The sequence below is a fragment of the Monomorium pharaonis genome, chromosome 5 (assembly GCF_013373865.1).
Source record: "Monomorium pharaonis isolate MP-MQ-018 chromosome 5, ASM1337386v2, whole genome shotgun sequence".
In the NCBI taxonomy this organism is placed as follows: domain Eukaryota; kingdom Metazoa; phylum Arthropoda; class Insecta; order Hymenoptera; family Formicidae; genus Monomorium; species Monomorium pharaonis.
The window spans coordinates 21,004,478-21,028,523 of NC_050471.1; the positions used below are offsets into that span (position 1 = coordinate 21,004,478).

The window sequence follows — 24,046 nt, forward strand, 5'->3', positions numbered from 1 at the left end:
AAAAGGCTTTAGCAGGGGTTGATGTAGATTCGCCCGAATTGAATACTATTATTGTCAAATACATATTTAGTGAAAATTACTCAAGGTTAGTGTGACGGAAATTCAGCAAATATGTTTCATTCACCATCTAAGAGAAAAACTCGGTCAAAAAGGGGGGGATTAATTGAAAATCCAAGGGAATTGTCCGGTGTTCAGGTCTTCGACATGCCGTCTGATGAGGCGCTCCCTGCTCCGGCACATAATCCGATGAGTGGGGGCTCGCCAACCGATCCGGCCCTGTCATCGGACACTGACGGCGCGGGGGCAAGAGGAATTCCCCCTGCACAGGACTTGAGCGCGGATAAGACAGTAGTCGGAGCATCCGTGAACCCCCCCACGGTCGTTCGGCCGGGAACACAGAATGGAGGGGGAAAGGGAGCGCGCATAGCAATGCCGACTTCACACGACGACGTATGTCCCCCGTTGTTTTCACTGGTCGGGAATATAGGTAAAAAGATAGAGGAATATGATTCAAGATTGATACGTATCGAGTCCCTTGCATACACCGAACGTAGAATTAACGAATTGACGCGGAGTTTGGAACTGTCGAATAATCGAAGCGATGTTGAAGTCCCGCCACGTTTTCCCCCCCTGTCGGAAGGGAGAGATAGAGTACGCGGCACAAAAGTAACCGCCGGAATCAATGAAATATCAAATTTCGCGTTGATTAATGATGATAGAGGCGCTAGTTGTATCACATTGAGTGATTCGTTCGCAGCTAACGCACGCGGGTTACCTAGGGAAAGAATCTTCAACCTCTCGAGGGCAACCATACCGGGTAACGGCGAAAACGTGACTACCCGATCATCCGATAGTTCAAAACTCGGTGCGTTTCCCCGAGCGTCTCGAATCGGGCAACAAAATAGCTTACCGCGAAATAAAGACCCTCCGGTTTTCGTCGAAACGGAACCCTGCGGAACGCGTTACCAGGAACGTTATCAGTCGAATATACGAAATATCCAATCGTTAGATGCGGGTAATTCGATTACGGAACAATTTAACCGTCAGGTTGGAGAGCTTACGGGCGGCCTAGTCAAGTTAACAATAACGCGTTTAACACCTGAAGGCGAATTAGTAACGGAAGAAAATCTCCTAACTAAAAAGGAATACCACCAAATGACAAGAAACGGAAACGAATTACCCTGTTCGGAAAATCTTAACCCTAATTACCGTCACCACCGCGAGGGCCGCCCAACACCACCGAGGAGGGGGGCTTTATCATGGCGAAGTAACGAATCAAGTGATAGCGACGACGGTATGACGCGTTTCGCCGAACGTTGCGACTCACGAATGAGATGCAATTTTCCTTCAACAGATAGATACCGAGAAAGAGCAGCTGACTCCCCCGCGGTGGCATATGAGCGAGGACTCGATCCTATTATGAAAATCGGACGAATAGTTAGCAATTGGAAAATTACTTTTCCTAAAACCGAAAAAGACCCCGAACAATTTCTGCTTATTTTAAAGGATCAGCTGAGCGCGAGTGGCATAAATAAGGATTTATTTGTTCCATGTTTATCAACTATTTTTGAAGGCCCTTATAGAGCTTGGTATTTGCTGAATAAACAACACTGGCAAACATGGAGAGACTTTGCACGGGCTTTTCGTTTCCAATGGGGAGTAAAAAAAGAGGATAGTGTCCTCCTCTTAGAAGTACGCGATTTAAAACTCGAGAAAGGTGAAACCCTAGCTGAATTTGCTTGCCGAGCGCGTCTGATTTTCGAACGAATGCACCACCCTCCGCCTTTTCGTGAGCAATTAAAACAAATTTTAGTAAAGTTTAATCCACGCTTAACCTTTGAGGTTTTGAATCTGCAAATTGATAGCTACGACAAGTTTCTACACTACATAAACAAGCGGAGTTATCTCTATCGTAAGTCACTCGAAGCACAGAAAGAATCACGGGGTAAGTTCGCGAAAAATGAGTTGACGTGTTTGCAGGAAGATACGGAAGATGAGGAGGACTCTCTGATAAGGGGGGACGGAGACGACGACGAATTGACCGACTTATACGCTATGCAACAGCCAACTGCGCGTACTAGTAAAAAGACAGTCGACTCATCAAATAATTCTAGGACTCTGACGAAACAGCGACTCGAACAGAATCTCACACGGTTCGGCAAAAACAATAAAACTTCGGCAGCTACTCCTATAGACCTATCCAAGACAACTCAGGCGAGGTTCGTCCCGGATCCAAATAAAATGTTTTGTTATAACTGCGGGGGAACGGGGCATACTTCGCGTTCTTGTACCACCGATAGGCAAATTGTATGCCATATTTGTCGAGCTATAGGCCACGTGAACAAAGACTGCCCAATGTATTCGGGAAACGGCCCTGCCCGGCAGTAATTCGACCTCAAATCGCTGCCACGAAGGGCGAAAACGAGGTGGCTAAATCAGCTAACGAGGACCAAGTCAATATTGAACAAGTAAAAACCTTAGAGAAAGCGATCGACACAGCTCAGGTACAGAATCAGGGAACTGTTACAGGTAACTCGTTAAAGTTGGAAGTAATGGACGGATTGTTGAGCGATTCGGAAATGTCGGACGATGAATTTGACTTAGCGGGAACAACCGTAGAGGGCGAGCCCATTGAAAGCGCGATACAGTTGACAACATTGACGACAGACGGAAAAACTAACGCCCGCGAAAATTCCGGAGACCGGGCATCTGAAGCTAAAATTTTGAAAGATTGGAGACCCGCTGGCTTAACGCCACATCTTGTACATCGTTTAGGACAGCGACGGATCTTTTGTGTAAATAATGGCCTCACGGAACCAGAAAGACTTACGAGAATACCGGTAGAAATCTCAATTTTTGGCGAGAAAATTCGCGGGATTCTGGATAGCGGAAGCGAACGGTCATATCTAAGTCGTCCGGTATACGAACGCGTCAAACGTTTTCAATTTAAGGAGCTTTCCGCGGATTCGACGTCCATGAATGGAGTACGTCTCGGTGACAAATCCATTGTTAAAACGGAAGGGGGTACGTGTTTCGTGATCGACGTGGGCGACATTTACGGACCGCAGTGGTTTAGCATACTTCCGGTTTCATCGAGCGACGTCATATTGGGTATGGACTTTTGGCTGTCGTTCAGAGTTAAAACAGACCCAGTATCAGAAACGTGGACGTTGGACGGTAGTAGATATTCATATCCCATGACACAACGACATGTCACTCTGACGAAATTAAGAACCTTAACGGTAGAGCAAACCGGTAAATTAAAGGATTTCCTGAATGTTGAATTTTCGAAGTTGGATAATGAATCCACCGGAATGACTAACTTGATTAAACATGTTATCGAGCTAAATGATCTTACCCCGCATAGACAGAAACCTTACCGTCGTAGCGAGGCTGTTCGCGAATTTATTAATAAAGAGGTGGATCGGTTGCTCGAGAAAGGTTACGTCGTGTGGAGCAATAGCGATTGGGCTTGTTCACCGGTGGTAGCCCCAAAGGCAAACGGAGGCTTGAGGTTTTGTGTTGATTACCGACCGGTGAACCGACAAACTATAAAACCAGCGTATCCACTCCAACACATGAGGTCTATTTTATCGCAATTACACCAAGCAAAGTTTATTTCGACTCTTGATATGAGCGAGGCCTTCCACCAAATCCCGATGGATGAGGGGAGCCGTAAATACACTGCATTTGTTGTAGAAGGAAAAGGATTACTAGAATGGGTTAGGATGCCATACGGCCTAACCGGTGCCCCTGCTACTTTCCAAGCGCTGATGGACACACTAAAACGACGAATTAAGGAATTGATTTTAAAAAGGAGCCTCCCGAACAATTGGTCCGAGCAAGTGTTCGCATACTTAGACGACTGGGTAGTAGTTAGTCAGGATTTTGACGAACACCTTGCACTTCTGTCATTATTATTCGAGGTCTTACGTGAAGCAAAATTGAAGGTTAACCGCGAAAAAAGTAGTTTTGCTTGTAAAGAAGTTAAGTTCCTCGGCTACATCGTAGATGAATTAGGAATCCGACCAAATCCCGAGAAAATACAACCCATCCTCGATTTTCCGGTACCAAAAGATAGAACTCAATTACGGCAATTTAACGGTCTAGTTAATTGGTATCACCGACATTTACGGAATATTGCTCGTGTACAGGGGCCTCTTAATAAATTAACCAGCCCAAAAATTCCGTGGAAGTGGACTGAGATTGAACAGAACGCCTTCGACGAAACAAAATTGGCGTTGACTAATGCATCAAGGTTATATACTCCGATTCCAGGACAACCATTTATTTTGTATACCGACGCCAGCGATTTTGGGTTGGGCGCGATTCTGGTTCAACGGGATCCTGAGAGTGAAAAAGAGAATCTGCTAGAAGTCTTAAGTCGACCATTAAGAGGCGCGGAATTGCATTACACCACCACGGAAAAGGAATGCTTGGCCGTAGTTTGGGCAGTCGAAAAATTACGATGTTATTTAGAAGGTATGCCTTTCAAAGTCGTGACCGACCACCAAGCACTACAATGGTTGTACGGATTGAAGAATCCTGTAGGCCGTCTCGCAAGATGGGCGATTTACTTGTTGCAGCACTCAATGACAATTGAATACAGACGAGGTACGACCAACGAAGCCCCGGATGCACTTTCGCGTATGCACGACCTCGACGTTGACCCACTCGGATGGGAGAAAATTATTAAGGAAACTGCCCAGAGTCGAACTCTACTAACGACAATTTGCGACGAAAATTGGTACGAAACAAAACGCGAACTTGTAAGTAAACAACCGGACAGATTTTCAGAATGGAAAATTGAAAACAACGAGTTGTACTATTACCGACCAGATTATGCAAAGCTACTAATCGACGACGAGAACCCGTGGAAAAGAGTAGTTAGACAACACGAAGTCCCAATTATCCTACAGGAAAATCACGAGACTCCGCAAGCAGGGCATTTAGGTAGAGACAGCACTTACGACAGAATTCGCCGGAACTATTATTGACCAGGCATGTCACAAGATGTAAAAGCTTACGTAGAGGATTGTGACATTTGCATTAAAGTTAAATACAATCAAAAACCTTTAAAAGGGCCACTAATGACGAGACCTCTATTAAAACCTTGGGCACAACTGTCGATCGATACAATAGGACCCCTTATTCGCTCCAAAAAGGGCAATATGTATATAATCGTAATACAGGATACCTACACGAAGTATGTCGAGTTATTCCCTGTAAGAAATCAAACCGGGAAAATTGTAGTTAAGATCTTAGAAACGGTATTCGATAGGTGGGGTACAATTCCGGAGTCAATTATTACAGACAATGGTACAGAGTATATAAACAAAGAGGTAAAAGCACTTTTGACAGCAAAAAAGATTAATCATATAACCACCCCCCTAGCACACCCGCAAGCAAACCCCGTCGAACGCGTGAATAGGACGATAAAACCTATGATTGCTGCGTTCATAAAAAACAATCATAATGAGTGGGAAGAAAACTTGTCGAAACTCCAACTCGCGTACAATACGGTACCACATTCGGGTAGTAGAATTTCTCCCTTTTATTTAAATCACGCAAGAGAAGCCGAAATTAACCCAAGGGAGCGCCTCACCTATAAGGACTCGGGAATTTCAGATCATTTAGTAGATGATTGGGTGCAGAAAATAGGCAGATTTGATGAATTACGTCACCGGGTCGAAGAGCAAATTAAAATACATCGGGATAAGCACCTTGCTAAAGCTAATTCAGGTAGACCGAAACAAGTTGACTTAGAAATCGGTACAGAAGTCTATTATCCTAATAAAAAATTAAGTAATAAAGCCGAAGGTTATTCTTCGAAACTAGGTCATAAGTACTTAGGCCCGGCAATAATAAAACGACTGGTTGGGCCTATGATCGTCGAATTAGCAGATAAAAATGATAAGCCTATCGGAAAATATTATGTAACCGATCTAAAAATACCTCGTCGAAGCCTACGCAGTCATTAAAAAAAAAAAAGAGAAATTGTACTTATAGGTATTTTGTATATATTTGGTAGTGTACACATCATTGTATTAATAATTCCGTATATATCCTGTAACACACAAAAAAAAAAAAATCTCTACTTCTAACACCGATCGCCGGAGTTGAGATTCCTGTGACGAAAGGCCGTCAACCGTGGAGAAACCTCAGCACTTTATGACATATCTGGGGCAGCAAGTTTGAAGACATCGCAAGTTCGAAGGAGAATTAAGGCCTTCGTCGATTCGAAATAACTACCAGAACCTCGACAATGCGGAACATACTAAACGAAATGGATTCCGAGCTGCGTCTTCGCGGGCTGCCGTGCCAGGTCAGGGTCGCGAGCGGGGAATAGTCCGGCGATCGCGACCGCACTCCGATGACGGACCGTGGCGATGAGACGGCTGTCACTCCTCAGCAATGTTCCGAACGAACTGAATGCCTCGCAGCTCACCGCCTCCGGGACCGAAGCGTGGTTGTGGCAAGGTGCGGGATGGCCAGCCTTGCTTGGGAACGCTATCAAGCGTGCCGAAATCTCGGTCCGTCGGGCGAGATCCGTCGAGATCGACCAAGGCGCCGCGGCACGCAAAACTCCTCACTTGTGGCGGAAACCCACTGTGGAAATAGATAAATCTGTTCTAAGGACCCCGGGCACCGGTGGCGTCGAACGCAGGCTTGCGAACAATGTCCGAGTCTGCTGAGTAAAACTAAAACTACCATATGAGCATTTCAAGGATGCCGGAAGTCCCACTTGCAGGGGAAAGGTTGGAGCGATGTGACAAAGGAATAATCCACGGGGACACCACAGCGAACATGGGCGGCGTCGGTCCACCGTGCTCAATTTTGGCGTTATTCGATCTATTGAGTTGTATTGTTAGATTTGGTATTGCGGAATTAACAATTAGGCAAGAGCTAATGAATTATTTCGAGCGTTGAGTCGCGTGAGCTGTTTTTTTTCGTTTGTTAATTGTGACCTTTGTCCGTCCTATGATTTGCAAGACTATTGAATGGCTAACTAAACTTATTTCTATTGAATGAGGTGGCCATATTTGGAACGGAGATCATGAATCTCTCACGCGTTTTGAGCGCATGGTTCTCTTTTCACGCGGCATCTCTCACTTATGACGTCAGGGTTCGAGGGGGAAGGATGTGACAAAAGAAAAGAAAGAAAGGGAGGAAATAGAAAGTTTCCCTGACGTCATCGCTCGATTTTGCTCCTCGGGGTTCGCCGAGGACTCTATGCTCGATCGTTTTGTCCTGGTGTTGGTGACCCTAAATGTAGAATGGTAGTAATAGTCTAAATGTTGCGCGACGCGCCGAAAATCGACAGGTCGTATCGACATGTATCGACTCCATAGATCGTGGAGCCCCGAAAGAAGCCGAGCCGTGTTGTAAGCACAGGGGAAGGAGACACTTCCCTTCCGTCTGTTGAAGCGGCGAGTCGCCGGTGCGCGGGGAGCTGTCTTGAGTTGCGAACGAATAAATTATAATTAAATATAGTGGAGTGGTGCCGGTGGAGACGAACCGTTGTGAGATTGTGATCCGGGGCCATGTAAATTGTGAGTTAAATAAATTCATGTCTCCGTCTACTCTCAGTAGTCTTGCAATCGGTTATTACTTGGGTCCTCCAATGGAACCCGCCTTGTGAGTCTCGTCCTTTCCCATCACGTGTGTGGTTATCAGTTCCGTTAACTGATTGGCGCCCAAATTTTATTCGGAATAAATAGACTTTAAATTAAATAAAATTATAATCAGTAAGAACTAGAGCCCTGCCAGCCGAAGGACCCCGGCCGCGGCAGGTGAAGGTTAGATAATACCGTCTCAATACTAACAAGCATCTATAAAATTATTCTTCTCTTTCCGAAAAATTTATGTTATTTACATTGATCTATAGTTTTTCAAAATATAATATTTTACCTGAATAGCGACGATGCCAACAAAAGCGTATAATGCGTTTTCGTAAACGTTTTGAGTTGTGTCTGTCAAAATGTCCATGATACTTATACTATATGGTTTTAAAAACTCATCACATCTTCTTATTGTGTTTGCAAAGATATGAAATTTTAATAAGTTTTGACCTAATTTTCATTTAAAAATTATATAATTTTATTACACTTTAATAAACTGTGTTAATAAAGTATGGAATATTAAATGTATACCCATTCCTGGCCATTGTGAGCCTAAAGCAGAAAATATAAAACAAACTGGTCTTTTCATATTGACACAACTTTGAATTTCGTATATTGGTTCTTGTTTAAAATTATTCAGTATAATGAATCCTCTCCATGGATGACCATCTATATTGTCAGCATGGACGTCGTGCAGTAAACGGATATATTCTATATCTATCGATTGATTAGCAATCTATAATCAAAAATTTCTTAGGACAAAAGTACGTTGCTAAAGTACGATACAATATAATATTTAATTATTTAAGAGAGAATTATTTAATTATTAAAGAGACGTTGAAATTTTTTTTTAAATATCTACTAACGTCGTTTAAAAATAATTTTACTGATTCTTCAGTGCGACCAGATAATATTACAAGTTTAGGCAGATCATCGTTCGTTACTCGATCCTTAATTTTTTGCTTGTCGTTCCATTTTAATAACACATGAGCGTTGGCACCTCCGAAACCGAAAGAATTCAAACAAATGTAACCGTTTTTAATTGGCATTGGTTCTTCGATGACACGTACAGTTCCATTTAATAAGGCCTCTATATCACGCCGTGGTGACGTGTAATTGATATTTGGTGGAACAAAACCAGTTTCAAATGCTATTATTACCTTTAAATATTAATTTTATGATTTAAAGTAAAAACTTTTGCTTTCTTTTAATAAGTCTTTGTGTTTGAATACAAAAGAATAACTTTTATGTAAAATAGATTTTCTGTTTGTTTACGCGCAAGTGTGGATATATATACGAAATAGAAATAAATTTTATATTAGTAAATAAAAAATAAAAACCATTTGTTTTACCTTAGCAATTTGACCAAAACTGCTCGCGGGTTCAGAATGACCCATATTAGATTTTACGGAACCGATCATTAATGGAGTTCCTCTAATCGCACCCAAAGCAGTATAGAGTGCATTGATTTCGAGAGGATCGCCAACTTTGGTGCTAGTACCATGTGCCTCAATGTAATCCAAGCAAGTTGGCGGTATTCCGCATTCATCATAAAATTCTTTCAGTAGAGCGGTTTGCATTTGTGCCGATGGATAAGTTATACCTTCCTCTTTGTAACCATCGCTATTTAATTTAATATGAGAACATACAGCATAAATTCTTTTTGCATTTTTTGCTTTTTGTAGATATATCACTGCTACTGTTTCACTACGTGAATAACCGTCTGCAGAGATGTCAAATGGTCTGCAGTAACCACTACGTGACAAAACACCTACAAGATAAGATGTATGTGTCAAAATAACTATCAATATTTTAATTAATATTGGATAATCTTATACACAAAAAATTAAATAATTTATTAATTATAATAATAAAGCATTATGTTGTTTACCGAAAGGTATTATTTAACTTTAGCACAAATTTTATTTATTATAAAGATTATGTTATCAAAGATTCAATCTGTCTTTCTTCCAAATTTTATTTACTTTTTGTCAAAGTTAAATAGTAACTAGTTAAAAAGCTAAAAATTAATAATAAAGTTAAAAAGTTAACAACTTTTAAATTTTTATTTAGTTAATTTTAAATAATATAGTTATTTTTGGAACATAATTTTTATTTAGAATTTAATTTTTTTCTAAGTTAGTAGTTTTATTTGTGTAAAAGAAAAAATTTATAAAAAGAAACAAATACATTCGTGCAATAAAAACAATATTTTTTCGTTATTTCATATAAACTTAATTTACAAATAAAATAATAAATATATTTAATGATAAATATTATTGTGTTGGTAATTCTAACTTAAATAAATTATACTGCTTTTTAATTTAAATAATTACTTTTAAAATTAATTTTTATTTTAACTTAAATTATTTTAATTTTAACATAATTTTAAAATAACTAAATTAATTTCTTGTTTAATTTTTAACTTAACTAATATAATTTTATAATCATTTAACCCTAATTCAATTTAGTTAAAAGAATATATTAATTTATCCAACCTTGCTTTTTGTGAACGAGCAACTTTATTTCATGTATAAAGAACAAATCTAGTGTATCAAGAATTCATTTGAAAAATACCTAGACGTGCGAATTGTAAAGTTATCAGGGGATGTAAACATATATTTGTAGTTCCAATTATCGCATTTTCACATTTGCCAGACATGATATAATCGTAACCAACGGCCATGGCATAACAGCTTGAACTGCACGCTGAATCGATAGTAGTTGATATTCCTTTCAGATCCAAGATGTGTGAAATCATGTTTGCCGTTGTAGCTTTGGCACATCCAACAATATTCTTACCACCTGACTAATTACAAAATCTTAGTGCGTTACAATTTCCCATATATGTAATAATTAATATCCAGACTAAAAAATGTTAATCATAATAAGTAATTTGTAACTGACAGTTTAATGACACACAAATTCGTCATATTTTGACTTCAGGATATCAATCATGTAATTTTTCCCCTAGGGCGGAAACGTGAAAAATGAAAAGTTTCAAGTTACTGTCTCTTTCTATTCAACACAATAGAAAGAGATAGTTACATGAAACTTTTCACTTTTCACGTTTCCGCCTTAAGGAAAAAGTTACACGATCGCTGCCCTGATCCACAGCCACCTGTTCAATGAGTTTTCTTTCTCTCAATCTGTCAACGAAGCCTGCTGACATGTTATGTTAGTAGACTGATGGCGGAAATCGACCTGTGCGCGTGGGCACCTGCCACCAATATAGTGTTACAGCGTGTCAACAGATTTTGTTATATCTTTGATGATAATTTGCCGAAAACGTAAGATATAACAGCTACTTTTTGAGTAATTTGTTACCTTTCTGACTACAAAAATTGGTAGAAGAAGCTGCTTTAAGAAATCTATACTAGCATTGGCAATTTTTGAAAATATTCTTTATTATATCGACTTTATATTTGTATGTTCTAGGATTTTTTTAATTGTAAAAATATAAAGTTTTGTTAATTTTAATATTTTTTTTGCTCGTCTATTATAATCTATACGTTATGTCATTTTGATACATTTTATTATTTTTTAATTTGATTAATGTGTGGCTATATGCATTATTAAAATATAATATAGCATAAAATTATTTAAATTTAAATAATTTTTTAGATATTCAAAAAAATGGTAGAAATTTCAAGTGTTTTCTTGGTCAAGTTCTCCTGTTTTTACTATTAATAATAAATATTTTTTTTACCTGAACACCAGTAAACAATAATTGCCCTTGTGATTCAATATAAGCTATCCCTATGATTACGGCAGTATTTGTTCCTCGTAGTTGTTTTGGATTAATTCCTGCATCGATAATAGCTTCGTAAGAATGTTCTAATAACATTCTTACGTCGGGCGAGAATACATGTGCTTGCTGGACAGATATTCCAAAGAAATCTGCATCAAATTTTTCGATATTGCTAATTGTTCCCATACGGTTTGAAAAATCCGAATGATCTATGACAGATAAAATTTATGAATTATGCGTGTTTTAATTCACATTTTTTAAAAATTAATATGGAATACGTTTCTTTTCAAGATCGAATAGTCTTAACCCATTTAGGACCAAATAATTACTATTTTTTCTCCACGTTCAACGCTCAAACTGCTTTTTACATAGACGTAGTAGAAAAAAAACTCAGCATATCGTTTTTGATAGTCTGAAACCTCCTCTTTCGAATGCTGGCGTCAGAATTGATGTACAAAGCGAGTAAAAAAGTTATGGCCCTTTTTTCCAAAAAAGAACAACATTTTTCGACATTTTTTTCTAAAAATTCTATATTTTGGATGCAAAAATGTTTTGCAAGATCATTGCAATAGAATATCTCGTGGAATAGATATCTGCTCTTTCAAATCCTATTGCAATTTTTTAAAAATTCAACATGGCGGATTTAATATATCAAAAGGTGGAAAAACCGTATATAACTAAAATATTTTTAATCTTCTTGCTTTTCTCTCGTAATATCTCTTTAAAATACTTTAAAAATACATAAGCTTGTTATTTTATGTGAGTCAAGGTTATAATAATTGTACATAATCAATACAAATAATGGCGGTTCTTTTCAAGAAATGCGAGAAAAACGTGATTTATCGCGAAATAATGGAGAAAAGCCACAAGCAAGTGTTTATATCTAATATTTCATTATGTTCACATCTACGCATACACCTATGTATCAAATATATATATAAAAGCGCTAAGTTACGCGCGCATGAAACGTTCTCAAAAATCTATTTACAAAATAATTTTAATTTGGCATTACAAATGTGCACTACAAATAAAATTTTAATAAAATTGTCTTTTCTAAAAAAAAAAGAATAAAAAGTTTTTTTTTCTACAAAAGTAATGATATGAGGAAAATGCACCAACTATGAGAACGGATGTTTATATAAACTAAAACATTCATTTTTACAAATAATTATTTGTACAAATATTACAAATAAATATTTTAATACAAATTTTACTACAAAAACTTGGCGCCGCTAAACCGAATAAGTTGTCAACTTTATTTCTTTTACTTTTGTACGTGCATCTGAATGTGTAAGTGCGTGCGTGCGTGTCATCAAGCCTCATCGTCAAGCCCGTTTATTATTAAATATTTTAATAAAAAGCTATAATAAATAAATTTTGTATAAATATTCTTATAATTAGCACATTTACTTTATATCATTATTTGTGTAGAGAAGACAATAAAACAATAGGACAGTAAGCAGGCCCGGATTAAGGGGGGGGCTAAGGGGGGCTATAGCCCCGGGCCTCGTTTGTTAGAGGGCCTCACTCGAGCTATTCAAAAATATCTTTCAACTAACTGAAAATATTTTTTAAACGCTAATGCGAGATTCTTTAAAAGATTCGTTATAATTTTTTTTTCTTGAAGGGCATACTTGTGTTGTATTAGATTTTATTTTAAGAAATCCATTGCATAAACATAAATTTTCTGTTAAAAATGAAACAATCTATCAAAGAAAATATATAAACGTGTAAAAATAGAATAATCACTTTATGTATTAAATTATATTAACTACAACAATACTCATTGCACAAAACAGTTTTTAAATAATATAAAAAATATTTACTTTTACTAAAAATAATTTATGTTACAAAAAACAGACTTTTTAACTCTGTAGCATTTCAAATTTCTCATTATCAATAAGCCGTTATTATCTTTAATAGATTTCCTTTTTATAAAATTTTAATGAAACGGTCACTAGAAGCAAATGACACCTTAAAACAGTATTATCAAAAAGCATGGTAGTGCCTCGCGCCAAGTGTACGCGCTGCCTCTTTTACGCGAGACGTCGTTTGTTCCAACAAACGAAAAGCGCAATAGCGCTATGCGTGAAAGCGCGTGTCGCTGGTAACAGCGCTATATGTGTCTTAGCACGTATCGCTGTGCCAGTTGATGCTCGTTTTGATTCCCGGAGAAGAGATCACACGAGATTCTTTGGTTTTAATAGTGATATATTCGCTCAAGCGAGAAGTGTGCAGTGCATATTATTCTGAGTTTTATTTCTTTTATATGACAAAATATTATTAATATAATCGAGTAATAAGCAATTGTGAGCTGTGACAATTTTATATGTAAAATTTCAAAATGTCGAGAAGATTTGAGAGTGGAGCTCAAAAAAGGAAGTTGAGAAAAGAGAGAGAAAATTTTCAAAATAAACTTCCGAAATTGACAGAATATTTTTCATCAAATCAATTAAACTCTCAATCAAATGAGCAAAGACATGCCCAAAGTGACTCTCAATCAAATGAGCAAAGACATGCCCAAAGTGTAGATTATGAAAAGAAAAGTACCGAAAACTATTCTACTTGTAAGACTGAAAACGAAGATATCGCAAATAAAAAAAATCTTAATGTTTACTTGCATACTGAAGATACATATCAGAGTAATAAAGATCGCATTGAAAATGATGTTTATGATAGCGAAAACGAAGTTTCAATTGAAGCTAGTCATACAAATAAAACTGAAAGTTTATCAGTCATAACGACGGAAACAAATGCAGGTATATTTTCACAATTTTATAATTATTCTTAGGATAGACAGAACAACAAAATTATATATTTTTATATTTAAAAAAAATTATTTTTCTTGGAAAAATATAACCAATCTGTAAGTGTACATTTAATTACATGTATAATTTATCATCGTTATTGTCGTGATCTAATATCAATTAATAGATTCATATTTTAGCTTGTAAAATTGATATACGTCATGCTTTCAAACAATCAATGGTTCATTCAATGTCACATATTTACGTAGTCTGCGAAAAAAATCCTTTAATCCTATAGGATATGAAAAACATTATTATGATTAACATAAGTTTTATATCTTTTTGTATCCAACATTTTAGCAGGAACACGGGTTTTGTTTAAAGTATTCATTTTTAAAAATTTGTTTCGTCTAAAGTATTTTTATTTTTACTTTTAGATGTGTTACAAAAAGATCCTGCTTTATGGCCACTAAAATTAAACGAAAATCAGCGTGAAAAATATATAAATGCAGGATACTCGATTTTCCAGAATAAGAATTCTACTTTTAAGTCTTCAAAACGAGAGTACTTAAAACAAAATAGATATTTTTCTCCTAAGTATTTTGAAAGAGAATTGAAAAATGGCGAACGATGTAATCGAAAATGGTTGATGTTTTCTGAATCCACTGGAAAAGTATTTTGCTATGTTTGTAAGCTGTTTTCAAAGGATCATGACAACACGTTTGTGAAGAATGGATTCTCTAATTGGAAAAAAGCCGACGAAACGATTTGCAATCATGAAAATAATAAAGAGCATAATCGATGTACGGTAGATTGGATTAATTTTATACAAAAAGATGCACACGTCGATAAAGATATGATTAATAAAATGCAATCCGAAATTAAATATTGGACGGAAGTATTAAAAAGAATTCTTGCCGCTATTCGATTTTTATCTGAAAGAGGTCTTTCATTTCGTGGTACTAATGAAGTGATTGGATCATCAAATAATGGTAATTATTTAGGCGTATTAGAATTGATTGGTGAATTTGATCCTTTTTTAAAACAGCATATAAATATGTATGCAAATAAAGGTAGAGGAAATGTTTCCTACTTATCAAAAACTATTTGCGAAGAATTTATTGAATTAATGTCTAGAAAGATTCTAACGCAGATTAAAAATGAGATTAAAGAATCTAAGTATTGGGGACTCATTGTCGATTCTACTCCAGACATTTCGCACGTAGATCAACTATCTGTGATATTTCGATATTATTTCAATGATCATATTCATGAACGATTCTTTTGTTTCCTACAAATTACAAGCCATAAAGGCAAATCATTGAGTACCGAAATATTACAGTTACTTGAAGAACATGATATAAATATAGCTGATTGTCGTGCACAAACGTATGATAATGCTAGTAATATGTCTGGCAAATACTCCGGCCTGCAAGCATGTTTAAAAGAACAAAATAAATTAGCATTCTACGTTCCTTGTGTTGCTCATTCTTTAAACTTGGTCGGAGAACGTAGCGTCGATGAATGCATTCATTCTAAAAATTATTTTGGTCTTTTGCAACGATTGTATTCGTTTTTTGGCGCTTCAACGCATAGATGGAATGTTCTAGAAAATCAAAATAACTCAAAACTGACAAGTTTATCAGTTACCCGATGGTCGTGTAGAGCTGATGCTTCTAAAGATTTGATTGAAAATTTCGACGGAATTTATAAAGCTTTGTCTTCCATAGCGGAAGATAAAGATCAAAAATCGGATACTCGACACGAAGCTACATCTTTATTAAACAGTATGATCAAACTTGAAAATGTATTTATGGCTGTGTTTTGGCATCGTATTCTCAATCGATTTAATACCGTTAGTCAGTTTCTTCAACAAGTTGAAATAGATTTGAACACAGCTAGTAACATGCTTTTTTCACTGATCGAATTTGTGAAAAATTTGCGAGATAAATTTTCAAAACTAGAAAGTGAATCAAAAGACCTTAGTAAATTTGTCAATCAAGAATATTCTGACGCGGATAAAAGAAGAAAAGCAAAAAAGTTATGCGACGGTGTGAAAGAAATGGAAACATTTGAAAAATCTGATAAATTCCGAATCGAAACGTTTTACGCGATCATCGATAAACTTGTAAGTGAACTACAGAAACGGAGCGAAGCTTATAGCCAAATAACAGGGTTGTTTGGCTTTCTCACAAAACTATTAATTATTAGCCTTGATGAGATGCAAGTAAGTGCTAAAAACCTTATAAAAGTTTATTCTCAAGACTTGGAAGAACAATTGATTCATGAATTGGAACAATTCATATTGCTGCTAAAACTACAACCTAAAGGTTTTTTTTCAAATCAATATGGAAAAAGTAACAATCTATTAAATCCCTTAAAAGTTTTGAATTGGATAATTAATAGCGGTATGGTCGATGTTTTCCCAAATGTTTGCATTGCATATAGATTATTTTTGACTACTCCCGTCGCAAATTGTGAGGCCGAAAGGTCATTTTCAGTTTTAAAAAGAATAAAAAATGTGTATAGATCAACAATGCTTGATAGCCGTCTATCATCTTTGACGAGATTAGCTATCGAAACCGAATTGTTGAGAACTTTGGATTTCGACGACATTATTAAAGAGTTCGCGGAAAAAAAATGTCGAAAGAAACATTTTTAAATAAACAAAATGTAATTAAAATTAGATTTTTTATTAGATTTTTATTTTATTGTTAGCATTTATTTGTATAAAAACTTTATGAAAAAAAATAATTTGTATATCTTTTCTATAAAATCCCTCCCCCCTCCGCTTTTTCGTCAAAGGGCCTCCATGAAGTCAATAGTCTCGGGCCTCAAAATACCTTAATCCGGCCCTGACAGTAAGACAATTTACCTAATATAATAGTTTTTTCTTAGGGGCGCACATACACACACTTGGCGCCTTTTTTACCTTTTTTAAAAAAAACGTAATTTTGTTCGGTACATACATACTTAATATGTATATATACGTACATACGTATATACATGTAAATATAAGTACATACACAATAAGTATTACACAATATTATTCCCTTCTCTTCCTCTCTTTCTCTCTTTCTCTTTCTCTCTCAATTTGACAATAACGCTCTTTCTAGCATACATAATTAATTATAATTTATTTACATGTGTAACAAAATTTACTTTATTTTCGCTTTTTCTTACTCTTCCTTTTTATTTTTCCCTTAATTGGTGATTATTTTTTCCTTTGATAAACGAAGGTGGGCGGTATGTTTAATTAAGTGCCGCGTTTTCGGAAAAGTCTATGTCCCCCTCGCAGATGATCTTTTTCTCTCTCTCTTTTTACTCACCCAAACTATTCTTCCTCTAGTTCTAATACTTCAAGTAAAGTATTTCTTTCTCTTTTTTTTTTAATAACTAAAAATAAAACATGACACACGTACTGACTTATCTCAGAATACTTATTTTCTTTAAAAAATGAAAGTGTAATATACTTATCTAATTCTACAAAGTATTCGAATTCTACGCACAGTACGTTAACCAATCTCCAAATTCGGCACAGCCGTATTTTCCTTTGCAATATAATACGCGTACAGAAATACAAATAATTCGCCATTAACCTCGCGCGCGTCATTAACTACAAACTGTCACATTATCGCCGTAAAACTCGTCGCGGATTCGACCGTCAATCACTTATGTGGAAAAGCGATGACAAAACGTGCACTTCTCGGATCTACACGACTTTTCTTATAAGAGATTATTATTATTAATCGCACGATTTATAGACATATTACTTAATATTTATTTATTTTTTACTCTTGCAAAGCAAATAACAGCAATTTATCATCATATCAATATATAGTATACATCAACATTTTATAAGAAGTCTTACACAGGTAGAGTTCCTCTAAGAAGAGTTAGGACAATCTGTCGCCATATACAGTCAAATTTATATTGGTCACTCTGATTTTATCATCTTTAGATTGGTGACACATCGTGATGAAGATTGCAGCAATGCGCACTAATATATGCGCATTAATATATTTATCAATATCATGATTTATTAATTAATAAATTATCATTTATTTACTTAAATATACATATATAACATTGTTAGATATATACAAAATATAGTGCTAAATCTATACAGGTTGTATAGCACTTTTGTCTTATATATTATTTCTTTTTATAAATATTTTTTTAAAATTTGCGGTCGGTTGGCTGTTACATATGGCGGATAAAGGCAACCAATCGTTACCACATTGTCCTAACTCTTCTTATAGGAACTCTATACACAGGTAAATTTTAATGCAGTCTAGTGTTGAATTCATGTACTGGACATCAACGGCAATGACGTATCTTAAATAAAAAATTTAAAATTTGGTCTTTGCGTCAAAATATCTCCACTCGTAGGACACGTAGAGTAAAAATAAAAAGTTTTTTTTATACAAATCAAACCCAAACTTTCGATTGAACCTAATTAGAACTCGGTTCAGTCGTTATTGAGATCTGATAATCTCAGGTGCTTGCAAGTCGCGTACTCGCGTACACGGAAAGAATTTTCTCTTAAAAATTACCCTGAAAATTGTGGTAATTGTGGGATAACGTAAACCTTGAAGAATTTTACTATACTTTTGACAAAATTTACTAAAATTTTAATAAAATTTGGCAAAATTTTGTAAATTTTAATATACTTCTAACATTAATATACTTCTAACAAAATTTACTAAAACTTTGCCCAATTTTATTAAAATTTTAGTAAATTTTAGTAAATTTTGTTAAAAGTATGGTAAAATTCTTCAAGGTTTACGTTGTCTCATAATTACCACGATTTTCAGGATAATTTTTAAGAGAAAATTCTCTCCGTGTATAATACACGGGGCGGTTTCGCGCTGCGCGTTCACTTGGCGCGAGACACTACCGTGTCTCTTGATATTTAAAATAAAAACATATAATTTAAAAATAAAAGTCAATCATGATGCTCTGGATTCGGAATGTCCGACATATAAGAGTTATCGAAGAGGAGAACAGGAGAGGTGGATGGGAAGCCAAAAAATAGCAATTACAGAAAGAAGAGGGACAAATAATATATGTATATATTAGTGTTACGCGCGTTGCCCGGTATACTTTCCGTCCGCGAGTCGGCTGTCGAATCGGCGATATCGATCGGCGGCGGCGGTCAGCTGTCTGGAGCCGGGGCAACGGGATAAATTTTTATTAATAAACAATTGGGAAGTAACCGCAAGCCTGTTAAGACGTGTATCGAAAACGCCTATAATAAAGCTGCTTTGTTTGAAAGAGTGTCTCTTCATTTCCGCGGCCGCGCACGTTACAATACAAATGCGCAAAGTTTAATGGCACACAAAGACGAAATACAGCAGATTATGAAGAAATTAAATCCTGCAGTCATAGTATTGTCGGAGTCGAGACTGATTGCGGAAATCGAAGACAGTGAAATAAGTGTACCGGGGTATAGTGTGGTTAGATGCGACGTGGAAAAGAGGAATACAGGGTGGGGGGGGGTGGGGGATTGCTCTGTATGTAAGAGATATCAAGTATGAAATAGTAGTATCGAAAAAATGATAAAGAATTGTTTGGTGCAATGCGTTGCAATAGAAGTAAAAAAGAAATTGTTTAAAGGAGTGTTAATGGTAATATTTCATTCACCGAGTGCGTCACATGGAAAGTTTATAGGATTCTTAGAGGAGATAGTAGAAGAATTAAAGATAAAAGAAGAGTGTATAATATTAGGAGACTTTAATATAGATTGTATGACAGACTCTTATTATACAAATAAACTACTAACGACTATGCAAAGTCTAGGTATAAAGCAATTGATAAACTAACGAGAGTTACCGAAAATAGTAAAACAATTATAGATCTAGTTTTTGCGAATAAAGAAATAAATGTAGAAGTCAATTACGAACCTAAGATAACGGATCATGCGTGGATAAAAGTCATGATAAATACGAACAAGATTGTAAATAAATATAGAGAATTCAGTGGCAAGGATTATAATAGATATAATGCGGATGAGTTTGTTAAGCTAGTGGAGAGTAACCTAGAAAAAGAATATGATTTAGATATTAATGTAAGAGCAAGGAAATTAATTAATAGTATGGTAGATGTGCTAGACATCTCGATACCTAAGAAAATTTTTAGAATATGGGAAGGGAAAAATGGTATTCAAAGGAAATAGAAAAGCTAGCGATTAGAAGAGATGAGGCATATAGAAAAGCACTGTACGATAGCACGGAACAAAACTGAGAACAATTTAAAATTGAAAAAAATGCAGTAATTAATTTAATTAGAACAAAGAAAAAAGAATATTATGAAAACATGATTGATCGTAATAGTAACAATCCCACGACTATGTGGAAAACATTAAAAGAAATTATTAGAGGAGGATCAATAGGCGCGAAAGTTGTAGAAAATATAGATTTTGAGATATTAGACAATAATATAGAGTGCGGTATAGCTGATAAATTTAACTTATATTATATACAGAATATTAAAGACATAATAAAATCTATAGATAAGAATTATACAACGAGCACAAATAAGAGAACTATTTACTGTATTAAAAAAAAGGGAGAGTTAGAAAAATTTGAATCAATTATGACAGAACAGTTAAAAATAATCATTAGAGAATTACTAAAAAAGAAAGGTACAGAAGAAGAAATAACTAGCGATATATTAAAAACAGTTTTTTGTGTCATAGGAAAAGAATATTGTGATATAATAAATAAGTCATTGAGTGAGGGTTGTTTTTTGAAAGAGTGGAAAACATTCACGATAATTCCAATACTAAAAGTAGAGAAGCCTAAGAAGACAAGTGATTATAGGCCTATTAATATACTACCAATATATGAGAAGGTATTAGAGATAGTTAAAAAACAAATTGAAGTTTACCTAGAAAATAATAATATCATAATGGAACATCAGTCGGGCTTTAGAAAAAATTACTCGTGTGAAACAGCAATTTAAACAGTTATAGATGAATGGAAGTTGATTATTAGTGAAAGACAAATTGTAGGAGTTATCTTTGTAGATCTTAAACGAGCATTCGAGACAATTGATAGAGGAAGATTATTAGAAAAATTATATCAGTACGGTATTACAGGAACAGTCCTAGAATGGTTTAGGTCGTACTTAAAAGATAGAAAATGCAACAAGTTCAGTTTAATGATGGATGGTCTAAGATACTGACAACAGAATACGGAGTACTACAGGGTTCGGTATTGAGTCCATTGTTGTATATAATATATATGAATGATATTGTTAATGTTTGCTCAGATGTGTAGTATAAAAATGTTTGTGGACAATACCTTAATATATGTAACAGGTGAGAGTAGTGCAGAGGTAGAGAGGAAATTGAATATTGCATTTAACGTAGTGGAGGAATGGGTGAATACTAATAAACTGAAGATGAATTCGGGGAAAACAAAATATATGTTAGTTAGAGGGATAAGAAAAGAATTGAGAGGCAATATTATTGTGAGATGTTTGGATGGAAATGAGATTGAGCGCGTAGAAAATACTAAAGTACTTAGGTGTAATTATTGATGGCTGCGTTCTGATATTCACTGCAAGTACTGAATATCTATAGTTAACGTCACATACACTATAGAATTTCGGTACTGGTAGTGAATATCGGAAGCAGCCGATGATAGACTTAAATTCAGCGGTCACTGCGATTACATGCTAAAGAAAATAGGGAAGAAAATAAGTTTTTTAAATAGAATAGAGAACTATATCTCGGCTTACACTAGATGTACAATATATAAGACAATTATAGCACCTCACTTTGAGTATTGTGCGACGCTACTAATTGATATGGAAGATACACAGCTAAGTAGGCTCCAAAAAGCGCAAAATAGAGCTATAAGAGTCTAACAAGGGAACAGACAGAACTGTCCCTCACCGATTTTAATGAGCTTCGGATATGTTGTAGAACATAAGAAAATATTAGACCCATACTTTTTTTTATCTGCGTATCTCGACGTTTAGGGGTTGAAACCATCCCTCGAAAATAACGCATTTTTTCGTTTTTGCAAATATCTTTGAAAATATAAGGTTTATGAAAAAATGTTCTATACGAAAGTTTTATGGTATTTTATACTCTTTACAATAGTATATTTATATTTTTTAAAAATTTAAAATTTTTTAATTTATCCCACCCTCACCTTTTTTTTCAACATTTTAAAAATTTTGTAAGAACAAAAATTAAAGAGCATTAAAAGCCGAATCCACCCATATATAATAACATATGGGTTCCATCATTCTCAATTATTAGCAAAACGAAATAGTAATCTCGCACTATAGGTGCCGCGCTAGAAGTAGTGTTGCGTTATTTCTTTAGTCGCGTCACACTCAATAACTGCCTCTTCTGCGTATATTTTTATATTAAAACATAATAATGGATTAATCTTAATTATATAATACGCAACGTATTACACGATATAAAGCATGAATGCATATATGTATATATAATAGGTATAAGGACAATTTTTCATAAGGTTTGTTTTTTATTCCTGCACTGCTGCACTGGTGCAATAAGTTAAAATAAGACAAATATATTATTTCTTGTTTTAACTTATTGCACTAATGCAGCAGTGCAGGAATAAAAAACAAACCTATACTTAGCTTTTTTAAGAAAAGCAATGTAAAAATTATTTTTTCAATTAGTTTCTATCTTTTTTGCATGACTCTCATTTTTTTATATCAAACAGAAATTTTATAAAAGAAAAAACTAATGTAAACATATATAGATATATTATATATATTTTATATGAAACATTTATTCTCGGGTATACAGAAATACTGCGTAGCAATTGACAAATGACATTACTTATGTCATTTAAACTAATATAAAGTTTTTTTTGTTTTACTGTTCTTTTACTATTAAATAACTATTTAGATGTATTATAGTTTTTCTATTCATTGTTCTACACAATAGTGTATACAAAATTCTATATAATAACTACGAAAAAATCCTTATGTTTTGATTAACCTAAAGAATTTTACTGGTTAATTAATAAACAACTGATGTAACTGTCCAACAGCCAATCAAAAGTTGCACTAAATTTTTACGAGAGTAAATGCGTAAAAACTATATAATCAAATTACGAATGATAAAATTTTACCTATTTTCCATCGACCATGATTTGGTCTAACAAGATCGATTTTATTAAATAGATTTTCTCGTAACTGATTCATGTTGTCTGAATCTGGAAATCTTCCACTAATACCAGAAATAACGATATCTTCGGGGTTAATACTGTCCAACAATTTATGTGTTTTTTTATCATCCATGATTAATTATTGTTTTAATCTAAAAAAAAGTATATATTATATACTAATTTGCTTTACTTTAAAGTTTACAGTAAAACTATGGATACTCACAATGTGTCACCGTGATTTTGTTTAAGTCATATGCAAAAACAAACTGGCGTTATTTTTCCAAGCCTCTGTTTTATATATACCAGTGCTCGGAATTAGTTGCACATTTCGCCTCGATTCCTGAGGCACCGCCTGCTATACCCCCACTACCGCTCTAGGCTCGACGGCCGAGCCGCCGGCCGATCGCGCGCTTGGCCTTGTGTCTCAGGAGCGTTCTACGATAGATATGCCTGATCCATTCGCGTGATTAAAAAATTCTCTTGCGCTGTGAATAATTTTTTTTATTTTTACAAACAATTAAAGTTATTAATATTATTTTTCCTCCTGGGTGATGTGGAAAGCTATTAACAAAATTGCAATTATTACATTGTGTTATATTATACTCATTATATGTATATACAAATATGTTTATAAACGTAAAAATAATATTAATAACTTTAATTGTCTGTAAAAATAAAAAAATTATTCATAGCGCAAGAAAATTTTTTAATCACGCGAATGGACCAGGCATATCTATTGTAGAACGCTCCTGAAATACAAGGCCA

The 24,046-nt window shown here is 35.1% G+C and overlaps 1 protein-coding gene across 1 annotated transcript in view; it reads right to left on the reverse strand.

Annotated features, from left to right (window-relative positions):
* The window catches only part of LOC118645623 (fatty acid synthase-like), a 32,992-nt gene extending 9,443 nt beyond the window's left edge, over positions 1–23,549 (reverse strand). The window contains exons 1-8 of the mRNA XM_036287056.1: positions 23,505–23,549; positions 23,246–23,433; positions 11,332–11,582; positions 10,200–10,431; positions 8,975–9,393; positions 8,489–8,782; positions 8,154–8,358; positions 7,912–8,072 (exon numbers count right to left, since the gene is read on the reverse strand). Coding sequence (XP_036142949.1) covers positions 7,912–8,072; positions 8,154–8,358; positions 8,489–8,782; positions 8,975–9,393; positions 10,200–10,431; positions 11,332–11,582; positions 23,246–23,414 — 1,731 coding nt within the window. The 5' untranslated portion in view covers positions 23,415–23,433; positions 23,505–23,549. The remainder of the gene's footprint in view (positions 1–7,911; positions 8,073–8,153; positions 8,359–8,488; positions 8,783–8,974; positions 9,394–10,199; positions 10,432–11,331; positions 11,583–23,245; positions 23,434–23,504) is intronic.
* Positions 23,550–24,046: the final 497 nt, after the last annotated feature.